Below are 12448 nucleotides of genomic sequence, written 5' to 3'. Positions count from 1 at the left end.
CCCTTGAAAACAGCTCTGTAATTTTCAGCCACTTCTTTTTGTACGTGTGAACATACCCTTAAAGGGTAAAGGGTTCAACAAACTTCTGACATATCATAGTGACATGTCAGAAGTTTTGATTGGTGGGGGTCCGAGTACTGAGACCCCCACCAATCGCTAAAACGTAGCGGCAGAAGTGCTCGTGTGAACTCGTTTCTGTTCGGCTCTTTCCGGAAAGCTGATGTATCGGAGTACGGGCTCATAGACCTTCTTTTGAGCCCGTACTACGATACATTGATTTCCGAAAAAAGATGAACAGAAACTAAGTGGCTAAGCACTCACATGAGCACTTCTGCTCACTATGACATGTCAGAAGTTTGTTGAAAGTTTAGTTACCTTTAAAGGGTTTATTAGATACGAACATGTACCAGGTTTCAACCCACAGCATGGGTTTTCATCACGCATACATAGTCCTTATATGGACCACATGGGCAATGGTCCCTATGCTTCATTGAGGATATGCTTTATGTAACCTTTTATTTTATGACCTAATTCAAATGTGCTACAGTTCTTCATAGTATTGTTCTCACATTGAAGCTGATGTGTAAACAAGAACAACCTACCTGTATGTAAGGCGAGCCAAGCAAAATAACAATATCATCAATTAGATCCAGCAATTGCATGTAGATTGGATCATTGTAGTCAAACCTGTTGCCAAATATCATGGCAAAGGTAATATTTGTAGGCCCACAGGCAAATTCTCTGAGTTTAAACTGTTGACCTACAAGAGAGATTGTGTAGAATAGATTTGCTATCCCGTGATGTGAGGCATTTAAACTCATTCCCATATTCACCATACTAGTGGTGGACGGTCTGGTACTGGACTGCTTCCCGGTACACAGTGTCATAATGGCTACCTGCAGTCGCCACTAGGGAGCGCTCACTGCATACAGACTTATACAGCTCCAATTGAGTTTAATACTGGCTGTATAAGTCCATATGCAGTTACCCCCCTAGTGGTGGCTGCAGAAAGTGAGAAATATATAATAAAAAAAAACAAAAAACAGAACTCCTCTATACATGTATATTATGAAAAATTAATCAGCACAGTATATTGGACCTAATTTACTGAGCACATTCTGAGTTTTGCTGTAGAGCTCTATGATTTGTGTGTTTACCCCCCTAATATAGACAATTCTCATACGAACCATTGAACCAAAACTTTTATATTAACAGGTATAGTGCTCCATGGTTTTAGCACTGACAATATGGATTTGGATATTACCAGTATAAGACTCAATCTTGTATCTTAGAAACTGCAGTTCCTCTATGATTTTGTCTTCAATAAGCTTCTTGCCCATGCCCAGGTTTCTCATACTGGACATTGTAAACCGTCTTGTTGTTCTCCACATTTCTCCAGATGCAAAAAATACGCCTTAAAAAAAGACTCATAAAAGTTAGAATTGTCTATTGCACAATGATATCTGTATATACTCCTTACATAGCTGTCAGCCTGACAACTTCCTCCCCACCCCTCATTCAGCCAGCCAAAAAGTCACTGCCAGATACCTCTGGCAACGGTTTATATCTGTGAGAACAAAAGATCGGACATGTCAAAATCTAATATGAAATCTAATATGATCTAGTCTTCTTTCCTCCAACATCTGCTGCCTGAGGAGAGTCGGGACGCCCTCATACACATTAGGTGGTCCTGCTCAAATCAGCGGGTTCAGCCGATGTACATCTAATGTGTATGGTCACCTTAACAATGATCATTAATCAATGGGATGTACAAGCTGAATAGTCATTCCAGGTATCAGGGCAATTACCTACACCCTCCTCTGTTCATAGTTAAATCGGCTATCCAGGACTTGTCAAAACTGGCAGCAAGCCAGGGGATGGCATTAGATAATAAATTAAAAGATACTCACCCCTGAAGAGCCCCTCGCTCCAGCTCGGTCACATGCCAATGAAGCCAATCGCTGGCCTCAGCGGTGATGCTGCCAAGAACGGCACGCGACCGACCGCTGAGGCAGTGGCGGACACAGACTGCAAAAGGCCCCTGTGCAGATAATGTGCCAGGGCCCCCCCCCCACCCCGCAAACTTCTCATGGCCGACGGTCCGCTTTCAGCTGCATCGCTGGGTCTCCTAAGTGACCCAACAATGCAGCACTAGCAGCCGGTGCGTCACTAAGGCTGGGTTCACACACACACTATTTACGGACGTAATTTGGGCGTTTTAGCATTGAATTACATCCGAAAATGCGGCTCAAAAGCGTCGGAAAACATCTGCCCATTCATTTGAATGGGTCTTACGATGTTCTGTGCCGATGGTCATTTTTTTTTACGCGCCGCTGTCGAAAGGCGGCGCGTAAAAAACTGCCTGTCACTTCTTCAGATGTAAATGGAGCCGTTTTCCATGGACTCCATGGAAAACCAGCTTCAATTACTTCCGTAGTGGACGCAGCAAAAGACGCCTGCACATGCCATTATGGCTGAAATTACGGTGCTGTTTTCTCCTGAAAACAGCACAGTAATTTCAGCCGTAACAGACGCTGCCGTGTGAACATACCCTCAGGGCTTAAAATGTCCGGGAAATAGCCCCAATACATATGTGTCCGCCCCAAAAAAAAGTGTGTGTATAGGAGACAGCATAGCATATCTATAGCACTACGACCCTATAAACTATGGATAGGATTAGATACAGTGGCTGAGCAGACAGTATCACACATGATAGGATTAGATACAGTGGCTCAGAAGGCAGTATCACACATGATAGGATTAGATACACAGCTCAGCAGACAGTATCACACATGATAGGATTAGATACAGTGGCCCAGCAGACAGTATCACACATGATAGGATTAGATACAGTGGCTCAGCAGACAGTACCACACATGATAGGATTAGATACAGTGGCTCAGCAGACAGTACCACACATGATAGGATTAGATACAGTGGCTCAGCAGACAGTATCACACATGATAGGATTAGATACAGTGGCTCAGCAGACAGTACCACACATTATAGGATTAGATACAGTGGCTCAGCAGACAGTATCACACATGATAGGATTAGATACAGTGGCTCAGCAGACAGTATCACACATGATCGGATTAGATATAGGGCCCAGCACAGTATCATACATGATTGGATTAGATACACAGCTCAGCAGACTGTATCACACATGATAGGATTAGATACAGGGCCCAGCTCGCTGACATTGCGGCTCCAGCGCTGGACCCAGGAAAGGTAAGAATAATAATTTTGCTTCTTTATGTGTTACTGATTATTTTTGTGTGTTTGTGTTTTTTTTACAGGTTCGGTTGTTGGACTTCGGATACGAGGACTTCAATGACGGCGTTTTTTTTATTCTCAATAAAATGGTTAATGAGGGTTGTGTTTTTATTTCAATAAAAAAAATTTCTATGTGCTTGTATCTTTTTAAACTTTATTATCACCGCCTTAGTAATGGCCGCTGGCTGATTGACAACCTCCATTACTAAGGCGAGGCTTAATGTTAGCCGGTGCAGAGTCTACACTAACCCCCATTATTACCCCGGTACCCACCGCCACCAGGGGTACTGGGAAGAGCCGGGTACAAACCAGTACCCGACCAGCTGTAGTGACGGGCAGGCACCGGGGTGGCCGCAGGCTGGTAGTATTAGGCTGGGGAAGGCCAAAAACAGTGGCCCTTCCCACCCTTGTAATGCTGCCTGCTGCTGCTGTGTTGTATCTGGCTGGTTATGAAAATTGGGGGGGACCCGACATCGTTCTTTCCAATTATTTTTTAAATGACGTGGCGTCCCCCCCATTTTCATAACCAGCCAAATACAATAAAGCAGCAGCAGCCTAGCATCACCAGGGTAGGAAGGGCCACTGTATCTGGCCTTTCCCCTCCTGATAATACCAGCCTGCGGCCACCCCAGTGGCCGACCATCACTACAGATGGTCAGGTACTGGATCGTACCCGGCTCTTCCCAGCACCCCTGGTGGCGGTGGGTACCGGGGTAATAAAGGGGGTTAGTGTTAGCCTCTGCACCGGCTAACACTAAGCCCTGCCTTAGCAATGGATGCTGTCAATCAGCCGGCGGCCATTACTAAGGCGGTAGTAATATAGTTTAAAAAAAACCACAAAGACATAGAAAAAATATTTTATTGAAATAAAAAAAAAAAACACAACCCTCATTAACCATTTTATTAATAAAAAAAAAAGCTGTCATCGAAGTAGTCCTGGAATCCGCCGTAGTCCAACGACCGAACCTGTAAGAAAACACACAAAAAATGATTAGTAACACATGTGTTAGGGTATGTGCACACACACTAATTACGTCCGGAATTGACGGACGTATTTCGGCCGCAAGTACCGGACCGAACACACTGCAGGGAGCCGGGCTCCTAGCATCATAGTTATGTACGACGCTAGGAGTCCCTGCCTCGCTGCCGGACAACTGTCCGGTACTGAAAACATGATTACAGTACAGGACAGTTGTCCCACAGCGAGGCAGGGACTCCTAGCGTCGTACATAAGTACGACGCTAGGAGCCCGGCTCCCTGCAGTGTGTTCGGTCCGGTACTTGCGGCCGAAATACATCCGTCACTTACGGACGTAATTAGTGTCTGTGCACATACCCTAAGGCTTAGATACAGGGCCCATGTGTGATACTGTCTGTGGGACCCTGTATCTAAGCCTACCACAAGGTAGGCTTAGATACAGGGTCCAGCAGACAGTAATCTTATACAGTATAAGATTACTGTGTGCTGGGGCCCTGTATCTAAACCTACAGTGTGGTAGGCTTAGATACAGGGCCCAGCAGACAGGATCACGCATGGGCCATGTATCTAAGCCTACCATGTGATTGGCTTAGATACAGGGCCCAGCAGACAGCATCACACAATCTGTGATCCTGTCTCATGGGCCCCCTAAGCCTGCTACATCGTAGGCTTAGGGGTTGTGCAGTCCCTAAACATTGATGGCCTATCCTCAGGATAGGCCATCAATAGCTGATGTGTCGCCCGGGACCCGCAAATCAGCTGTTTTGAAGGGGCCGCAGCACTCGTACGAGAGCTGCTTCCCCTTCATTTCACTACTCGCCCACACTGTGAATCGCCGAAACCGATTCACAGTGTGACCGGAATGAAGTGACAGGAATGAAGGGGAGCAGCTCTCGTACGAGTGCTGCGGCCCCTTCAAAACAGCTGATTGGCGGGTCCCAGGAGTCGGACCCCGCCAGTCAGGGCTATCTTACCTTCCTCTTCGGCCGCGGCGGGAGTTCTGTCGTCTCGATGCTGTGCGCGGCGCATAGCGCTGTGACGTCATGTGCTGCGCACAGCGCCTGACGTCAGGACCTCCGCTGCGATCCGGAACCAGGAAGGTAAGTAAAGTATGTTACTATAGTAACAGGGGCCCGCGGCCCGAGTTACTATAGTAACTTTTTATTGATGTGGTGCGGGGGGCCGTGGGCCCCCCTGGCTTCGGGGCCCGGTCGCAATTGCGACCGCTGCGACCCCTATAGCTACGCCAGTGGTCCACGGGCCTCTGTCTCAGTCCTCAGCATCGCGCAGCTGAGAACTGAGTCGGCCAGCAGAGGAACGGGCCCCCTTCCCACGCGGGGCCCTTGTGCAGCTGCACCGGCTGCACATGCGGTATGTCCGCCCCTGCGCTGAGGCCAGCAATTGGCTGCAGTGGCACCTGACTGATGAACGGCACCGCTGCAGGAGCTTCCGGGACCAGAGTGGTGGAGAACGGGATCACAGCACTGGAGTAGGGGGACTTCAGTGGGTGAGTATCTGTTCGTTTATTATGTAATGCCATCCCCTGCCCTGCTGCCAATTTCAAAAAGTCCCGGATAATATCTATGCAAAGACCACCTGTGGAGGTAAATGTATAAAGCCACGTTCAGACATGAACTGTTTTTCTGGGAAGAAATAAGACCCTTTTTTTTAAATCTCACAACCCTCCAAGTTATTGTGGTAAGGGGCACAGTACAGTTGTTTAATTTTATATCTGTCATATCAGTTATATCTAGGGAGAAACACATCAATCAATTCAAAAACATTTTTCTATACCATTTCCTCTTTGGATAGCATGAAATATTGGGAGTGCAGCCCTATCTGAGAACATGTCTGCACCGTCCACCAGGGCTTCCCTTATTGTCTCCAGTCCAGTGAGCACTATGGCCTTGTTCATGCCCAGGTGAATGGTGAATATTGGGCCATATTTTTCTGAAAGCTAGAATACAATAAATAATGCAATTAGCAATTATAAACAAATAGATCAACTGATATAACACAGACCACCAGGCATGTACAGTCAAACAGTCACAAAAACATAAAAAATATCCTTTACTAGAAAAAGAGGTGGTATATATCAGAGCTTGTGCCCACAGGTGCTGGGGCTATTTTGACATCAGACTTACCTTGAATGCTGGAGGAGAGCAGGGCTGCCATCCAGGAGCTGTGCAGGCTGATGATTGAATACAAAGCCATGTAGGCACCTCTGGATACAGATATTTGTATGTATTATTTTGTGGGGGAGGAGCACTAAACTGCCCCGGGTGATAGAAAACCAAACAAAGTCCCTGACCTGATGCCCCAACCCCATGACAAACAAATGTTTAGTATTCGGTGGGCCAGTGCCGTCACTGCCCTGCAATGCCAGCCATCTGCCCTGAAGAGATCATTCATCATATTACTTTTGTCTGATACAATTATACAAGGCTGAGCTACGACGCCTTCTGATTGGCTGCTTAAATTTTTCGGTTAGGAGAGTAGAAAACAGTGCAGGGCCATAGAGGTGACAAACGGTTTATAATATAGGGACACTGCACCTGGCACTTCTAAAGGAGTACCTGCTCTTTATGGGTACTGCAATGTGATTATTTTATGGTCATTGCTATGGGGTTGGCACAACTTTATAGCTAAAAATTTATGGTAGGCAAAATGATATGAGCAATTCTGTGTTGATGACTGCTGTTACCAGTACAAAGTACTGTTTTGAGATTACAAGGGTTGATTTTGAAGGTGGTCAGGATGAGTGGTGGGTCTACTGAGGGTACATCTAAAAAACGTGCCATAGTCCACACTTCCATGATTGAGGTTCCTGAAGTAAAAAAAAAACAGTGAGCCAGCCATTCCTGATCTATAGCGTACTCCCCAACAGTATGAGCACGATGGTGTCTTCCACGGTACCTGCCTCAGCGCCCCTATATTACCTTACATTGCGCTTTACTGTGAATTGCAGAAAACAGGGTGCTTCAGGTGTGTGGTATATGGCATACTGACTGGACATGTGATATATCTCTGATCCGTGGGAATTCAATTACTGGGATCCCCATGACCTTAGGAACTGTGTAAAATCTCTGAGAGATACAGACACAGCTGAGAATGCTCCCTTGTATCTCTTATAGAGATTACCCACAAATACAGTGAAGGAAATAAGTATTTGATCCCTTGCTGATTTTGTAAGTTTGCCCACTGTCAAAGTCATGAACAGTCTAGAATTTTTAGGCTAGGTTAATTTTACCAGTGAGAGATAGATTATATTAAAAAAAAACCTGAAAATCACATTGTCAAAATGATATATATTTATTTGCATTGTGCACAGAGAAATAAGTATTTGATCCCCTACCAACCATTAAGAGTTCAGCCTCCTCCAGACCAATTACACGCTCCGAATCAACTTGGTGCCTGCATTAAAGACAACTGTCTTACATGGTCACCTGTATAAAAGACTCCTGTCCACAGACTCAATGAATCAGTCTGACTCTAACCTCTACAACATGGGCAAGACCAAAGAGCTTTCTAAGGATGTCAGGGACAAGATCATAGACCTGCACAAGGCTGGAATGGGCTACAAAACCATAAGTAAGATGCTGGGTGAGAAGGAGACAACTGTTGGTGCAATAGTAAGAAAATGGAAGACATACAAAATGACTGTCAATCGACATCGATCTGGGGTTCCATGCAAAATCTCACCTCGTGGGGTATCCTTCATCCTGAGGAAGGTGAGAGCTCAGCCGAAAACTACACAGGGGGAACTTGTTAATGATCTCAAGGCAGCTGGGACCACAGTCACCAAGAAAACCATTGGTAACACATTACGCCGTAATGGATTAAAATCCTGCAGTGCCCGCAAGGTCCCCCTGCTCAAGAAGGCACATGTACAGGCCCGTCTGAAGTTTGCAAATGAACATCTGGATGATTCTGAGAGTGATTGGGAGAAGGTGCTGTTGTCAGGTCCGCATTTCACACCGAATAACCACCTCTGTAAATTGAAAGCTGAAGGCATGCCTGGAGAGAAGTACACCACACAAATGTCTGAGGTACAGCTTCAATGTCAGCCAGGAGGGACCGAACTTTATTCAGAACAAAGAAACACACACAGAGAAGACACATGCCCCTCCCTATAGATGTGTGACTTGCTTGAATTCCATTGGCTCTTCTGCTGTAACTTTTGCTATACATTCTTCTGCACACTCCTCTTTGCATTCCAGGGGGCGGTGTCTTCCATAGGTGTGTCCGACATGAACAAAGAACTTGTTATATATATCAGTATATTACACAAAGAACTGAAATGTATATACATATGTGTGAGGATAATATTTTTCAGACAATATACATAGTAATGATCCCTGACAGTCCCCCCTAAAAATATTATTACTCTATCCCTGAGTCTTGCCTAGCAACCTACCACTGACCACTCGAACCAGGCGGGTAGGGGTTTTGGATTTCTTCACCAGCTTGAGACGAGCTACTCCTGATGAGTAACCCCCCTTTGTACCTGGACTTCCAAGGTGTCGGAGTGGTCCTAACTTTCCCTATTCTCCTCTGGATACAGGATGGTTGTCTTGATATAATCTACAAACCACTGCTGGTTGTAATATATATATATATTAATCCGGTCTACATTTTTATTAACAGTAATAATTGTCGCACTGTCACTTACTGTCCTAATGGGACTTTACCCCTGCAGATATGACAGGTCATGGGCAGCACAGTGACCTTCACCTCACACCTTCACATAAAACTCCTCAGATTGTAATTTGCAGTACCGCGGCATATTTACACACATTATAACTATAAACCTCAGACATTATAAACAATAGGGCCTCAGCTAATAACATAATGCTATCACCAATCTCATGCTATCACCCTCAGGTCTCGGGTCCCATCAGTTCATTGCCAGTCCTGTACACCATCGTCTTCTTCTTCTCCTGTCTTCTGCTCTTCACTGACTGTCACCCTCAGGGTAACCCACACAATTGTGGAGTCAGACTACGTTGGTGTCCAGTGGGGGAGTTATTATTACCCCCTCCTGGTCACTTACTTATCAAAACACTTGATCCTGCTGACGGATTCACTCAGGTCTTTGGTCTTTACTTTGCTGATGTCATCAGGACTTGGTTTGGTCCTTCTCATCTGTCCGACACCGTCTCCTTTAGTTTACGTCATCAGGCTGTACATAGCACCGCATGTTGTGAGCCTGGGGTGAGATCCCACGTAGGCGGATTAGTGGAGTTGTATTGTGACTATCAAACCCTCCGCATCTGTACTCTTCCTCTGGCAAGTTACTCATCTGGGCGGCCGCTTAGAATTGTGACACTGCCGTCAGTTCATGATAAACGCGTTGTACTGGCTCAGGCTGTGCCTGCCGCATCTCAGTGATTAAGTTCATCATATTAAAAGTCTTCTAGTTCATGTTTACTGGCACTTGCTGGGGACCCCCAACTCTTGTCAATTGTTAAAATAAATACTAATCTGGTGATAACATCATCCGCATACATTATAAACGTTGTTCTAAGTACATACAATAATGTCAGGCCCCTAAATGACATCAAACACCTTTATATAAGGAAAAACTTCTCTGTTACAATGGACAGGGCACCTAGAAGATGTGTAACTTACTGGGTACATTTCATTTGCACTTGGTGATACCCTTTCAGCAGGATTTGTACCTTGATCTCAGCTGATTGCCTGGAACATCTCCACCTCACAGAAAGATACACAGATTCCACATGTTTATCTGACAAGCGTCTTAAACCTATTTTTCTTACTCTAACCTGGTTCGTTCTACCTGGGAAGACCTCTCAAGGTCGGTTCTCTTCGTGGGAGGCGGGTATGATAAGGGTGGCACCGGTCTGCCAGGACTGTTCTGTAGGCAAATCAAACAGCTCTAACAGAATTTAGCAGCGACAGCTGTAAAACCTGGGACATACCAATTAGATCTTACCAAATCGATCCTTGCAGTCTTGGGGCATATGTGAGGTCATACACCATCAAAACAAGTGCCATCAAGAGTGAATTGGGTGCCACCGTTCACCTTCCTTTATCCGTCCACATTCTGTTAGAATCTGGTTCTCCCGCCTTCCGCTCCCAGTTGGACACTTCCTGTGGAGAACAAGCTTTTTCATTGCATAAACATTAATTGATCTTAATCAGATAATTCAATTGAAGAAAAACATTAACAAATAGCATCTTTACATCAAACGTTCACACTGGTCAGTAACTAAAACTTACAAATTGATTCTTCTTCTTTATATACATATCTATACATACACATATACACTGCACGGAATTCTCTGCTCTAAAATTTCCCTTTCACAACAAAAATAAAAATAAACAAATAAAAATGTTTTCTAATGGGAATATTCCACTTCTGTACCTTTTATCTGACGCATGACTCTAATAGTCCAATGCTAAGGCTGGTCCAGAACTTTACATAAAACTTAACCTCAATATTTAATATTCCCACAACACTTCTTAAATACAATTATTAAACAAACTAACTTTGGGATAACATCTGGAGAACTGCTGATATCTTATTGTACAAACATCAGGTCAATACCTGGGATACCATTGTTCCCCTGTCACTTACACACAACGTCTGTAGTGGGGAAAATACAGGCCGGGCTTCAGGCCCCCCTGAGAATAGGTCTACACATACGAGCACCGCGTCATACACTTCTACCTCGGGTAGTTGTATGTTCTGCAGTCGCTGGGACTGTTAATCTGGCCGGGCTGCACTTTTCACAGGTACCTTTGCTGTTTTACCTATGTCATGCCGTGCGCACATCATGCCAGCTGCTACAAACCTAGTGGTGGCATTATTGTATCCAGGGACAAGCCAATTTACTGACACCTGGCTGCATATACCCTTGTTGTCAGTTCTGTTTTCTCTTGCTCTCTCAATTGGCTTACCCGATGATCCAACAAAGTTCCTACTACCAATGGGCCCATAATTGTGGGCGATGCCAAAAGCGTACCTAGAGTCAGTGTAAATGTCGGCCGTCTTACCTTCTGCCAGGTTACAAGCCTCAGCGAGCACCTCCAGCTCCGCTCCTTGAGATGAACAAGAAGGTGAGAGTGGTTTCTGGATGATTTACCTGGTGCTTCGTATCCCGGCTTGTACATACTGTATAATAAAATATCTCTTTATTACAAATTTACATTAAAAACCCATGTCACATATAGATAGAACATCTCAAAGGGGTGGCGTCTTCATTCTCTAAAATAAAACCAAATGTTATACACTTCTCCACACTCATCTGATAATCCAGAATACCTTGAGAATCTCACTTTTATCAGGTTCTGCAAATACTTGATTAATAAAAAAAAACAAATAAAAAGAAAACATTCCTAAAAACTTTACATCAAATTAACAATGTCCAGACAATTTTTGTTTTGCCTTCTCCCACATCTAAATCCATAAAGACTCGTGTGAGTGACGTCACCTCTGCCTCCTGTGTAACTTTGCTGGAGGGGGATGGTCTCTTACACATTTTTAGATCTCCTGAAACCAAATTAATTAACTCAAAACAAACCAAAATTGTACCTGATCAGTTCCTTCACCCTTCCCCCCTTTGTGGACTCTGCGAGAGTGATGTAGCAGAGTTCAAAACGACATCTCAACATAACACTAATTTAACCCTCTGTAATGTACAACAGCCTGAAACAAAAAATGACTTTTTCCTGACGAAAATACATTTGATCTTTACAATGACATAACTCATGTGTGAAATCAAAAATAAAACAATTGTAGTTCGTTATTCAATAAAACAGAAAATATTATCTCTGATAACATTAATTACTGCAAACCAATAAACTGTATATAAAAATAGGGAACGGTGGGGGCACATACATTTTCAAAACCCCGTGTCTCACAGTATCTAAAGTTTAATACATCTGAATTAACATCAAAACACATGAAATCTGATCACATCAGAACACATAAATATCGTAACTTTTATAACCAACAGCGCATGCGCAAAAGAGAAGAAATTTATTTCGGTTTGTACACATTACATATATATATATATATCAGCAGTGCATATTGAAATCCCTTTGTCTCATCAGCCCTGCAGACTGCACCCAGTCAGCCCCCCTCCTCCTCCCAAACACAGCACACTACAGGGGGGAGGGAGGGGGGTCACACACTCATTTCTCACAACTTCTCACAGCTTCTCACAAT

The 12448-nt window shown here is 44.4% G+C and overlaps 1 protein-coding gene across 1 annotated transcript in view; it reads right to left on the bottom strand.

The window, feature by feature from the left end:
- LOC142655764 (cytochrome P450 2W1-like) overlaps positions 1 to 12448 on the bottom strand; it is a 31700-nt gene that overhangs the window by 14352 nt on the left and 4900 nt on the right. Inside the window, exons 2-4 of the mRNA XM_075830300.1 lie at positions 6049 to 6211; positions 1265 to 1414; positions 603 to 760 (exon numbers count right to left, since the gene is read on the bottom strand). Of these exons, the coding sequence (XP_075686415.1) occupies positions 603 to 760; positions 1265 to 1414; positions 6049 to 6211 (471 nt within the window). The remainder of the gene's footprint in view (positions 1 to 602; positions 761 to 1264; positions 1415 to 6048; positions 6212 to 12448) is intronic.

The sequence above is a fragment of the Rhinoderma darwinii genome, chromosome 6 (assembly GCF_050947455.1).
Source record: "Rhinoderma darwinii isolate aRhiDar2 chromosome 6, aRhiDar2.hap1, whole genome shotgun sequence".
Classification (NCBI taxonomy): domain Eukaryota; kingdom Metazoa; phylum Chordata; class Amphibia; order Anura; family Rhinodermatidae; genus Rhinoderma; species Rhinoderma darwinii.
Note: the sequence above shows the minus strand (reverse complement) of the source record. Positions and strands in the feature narration are given on the sequence as shown.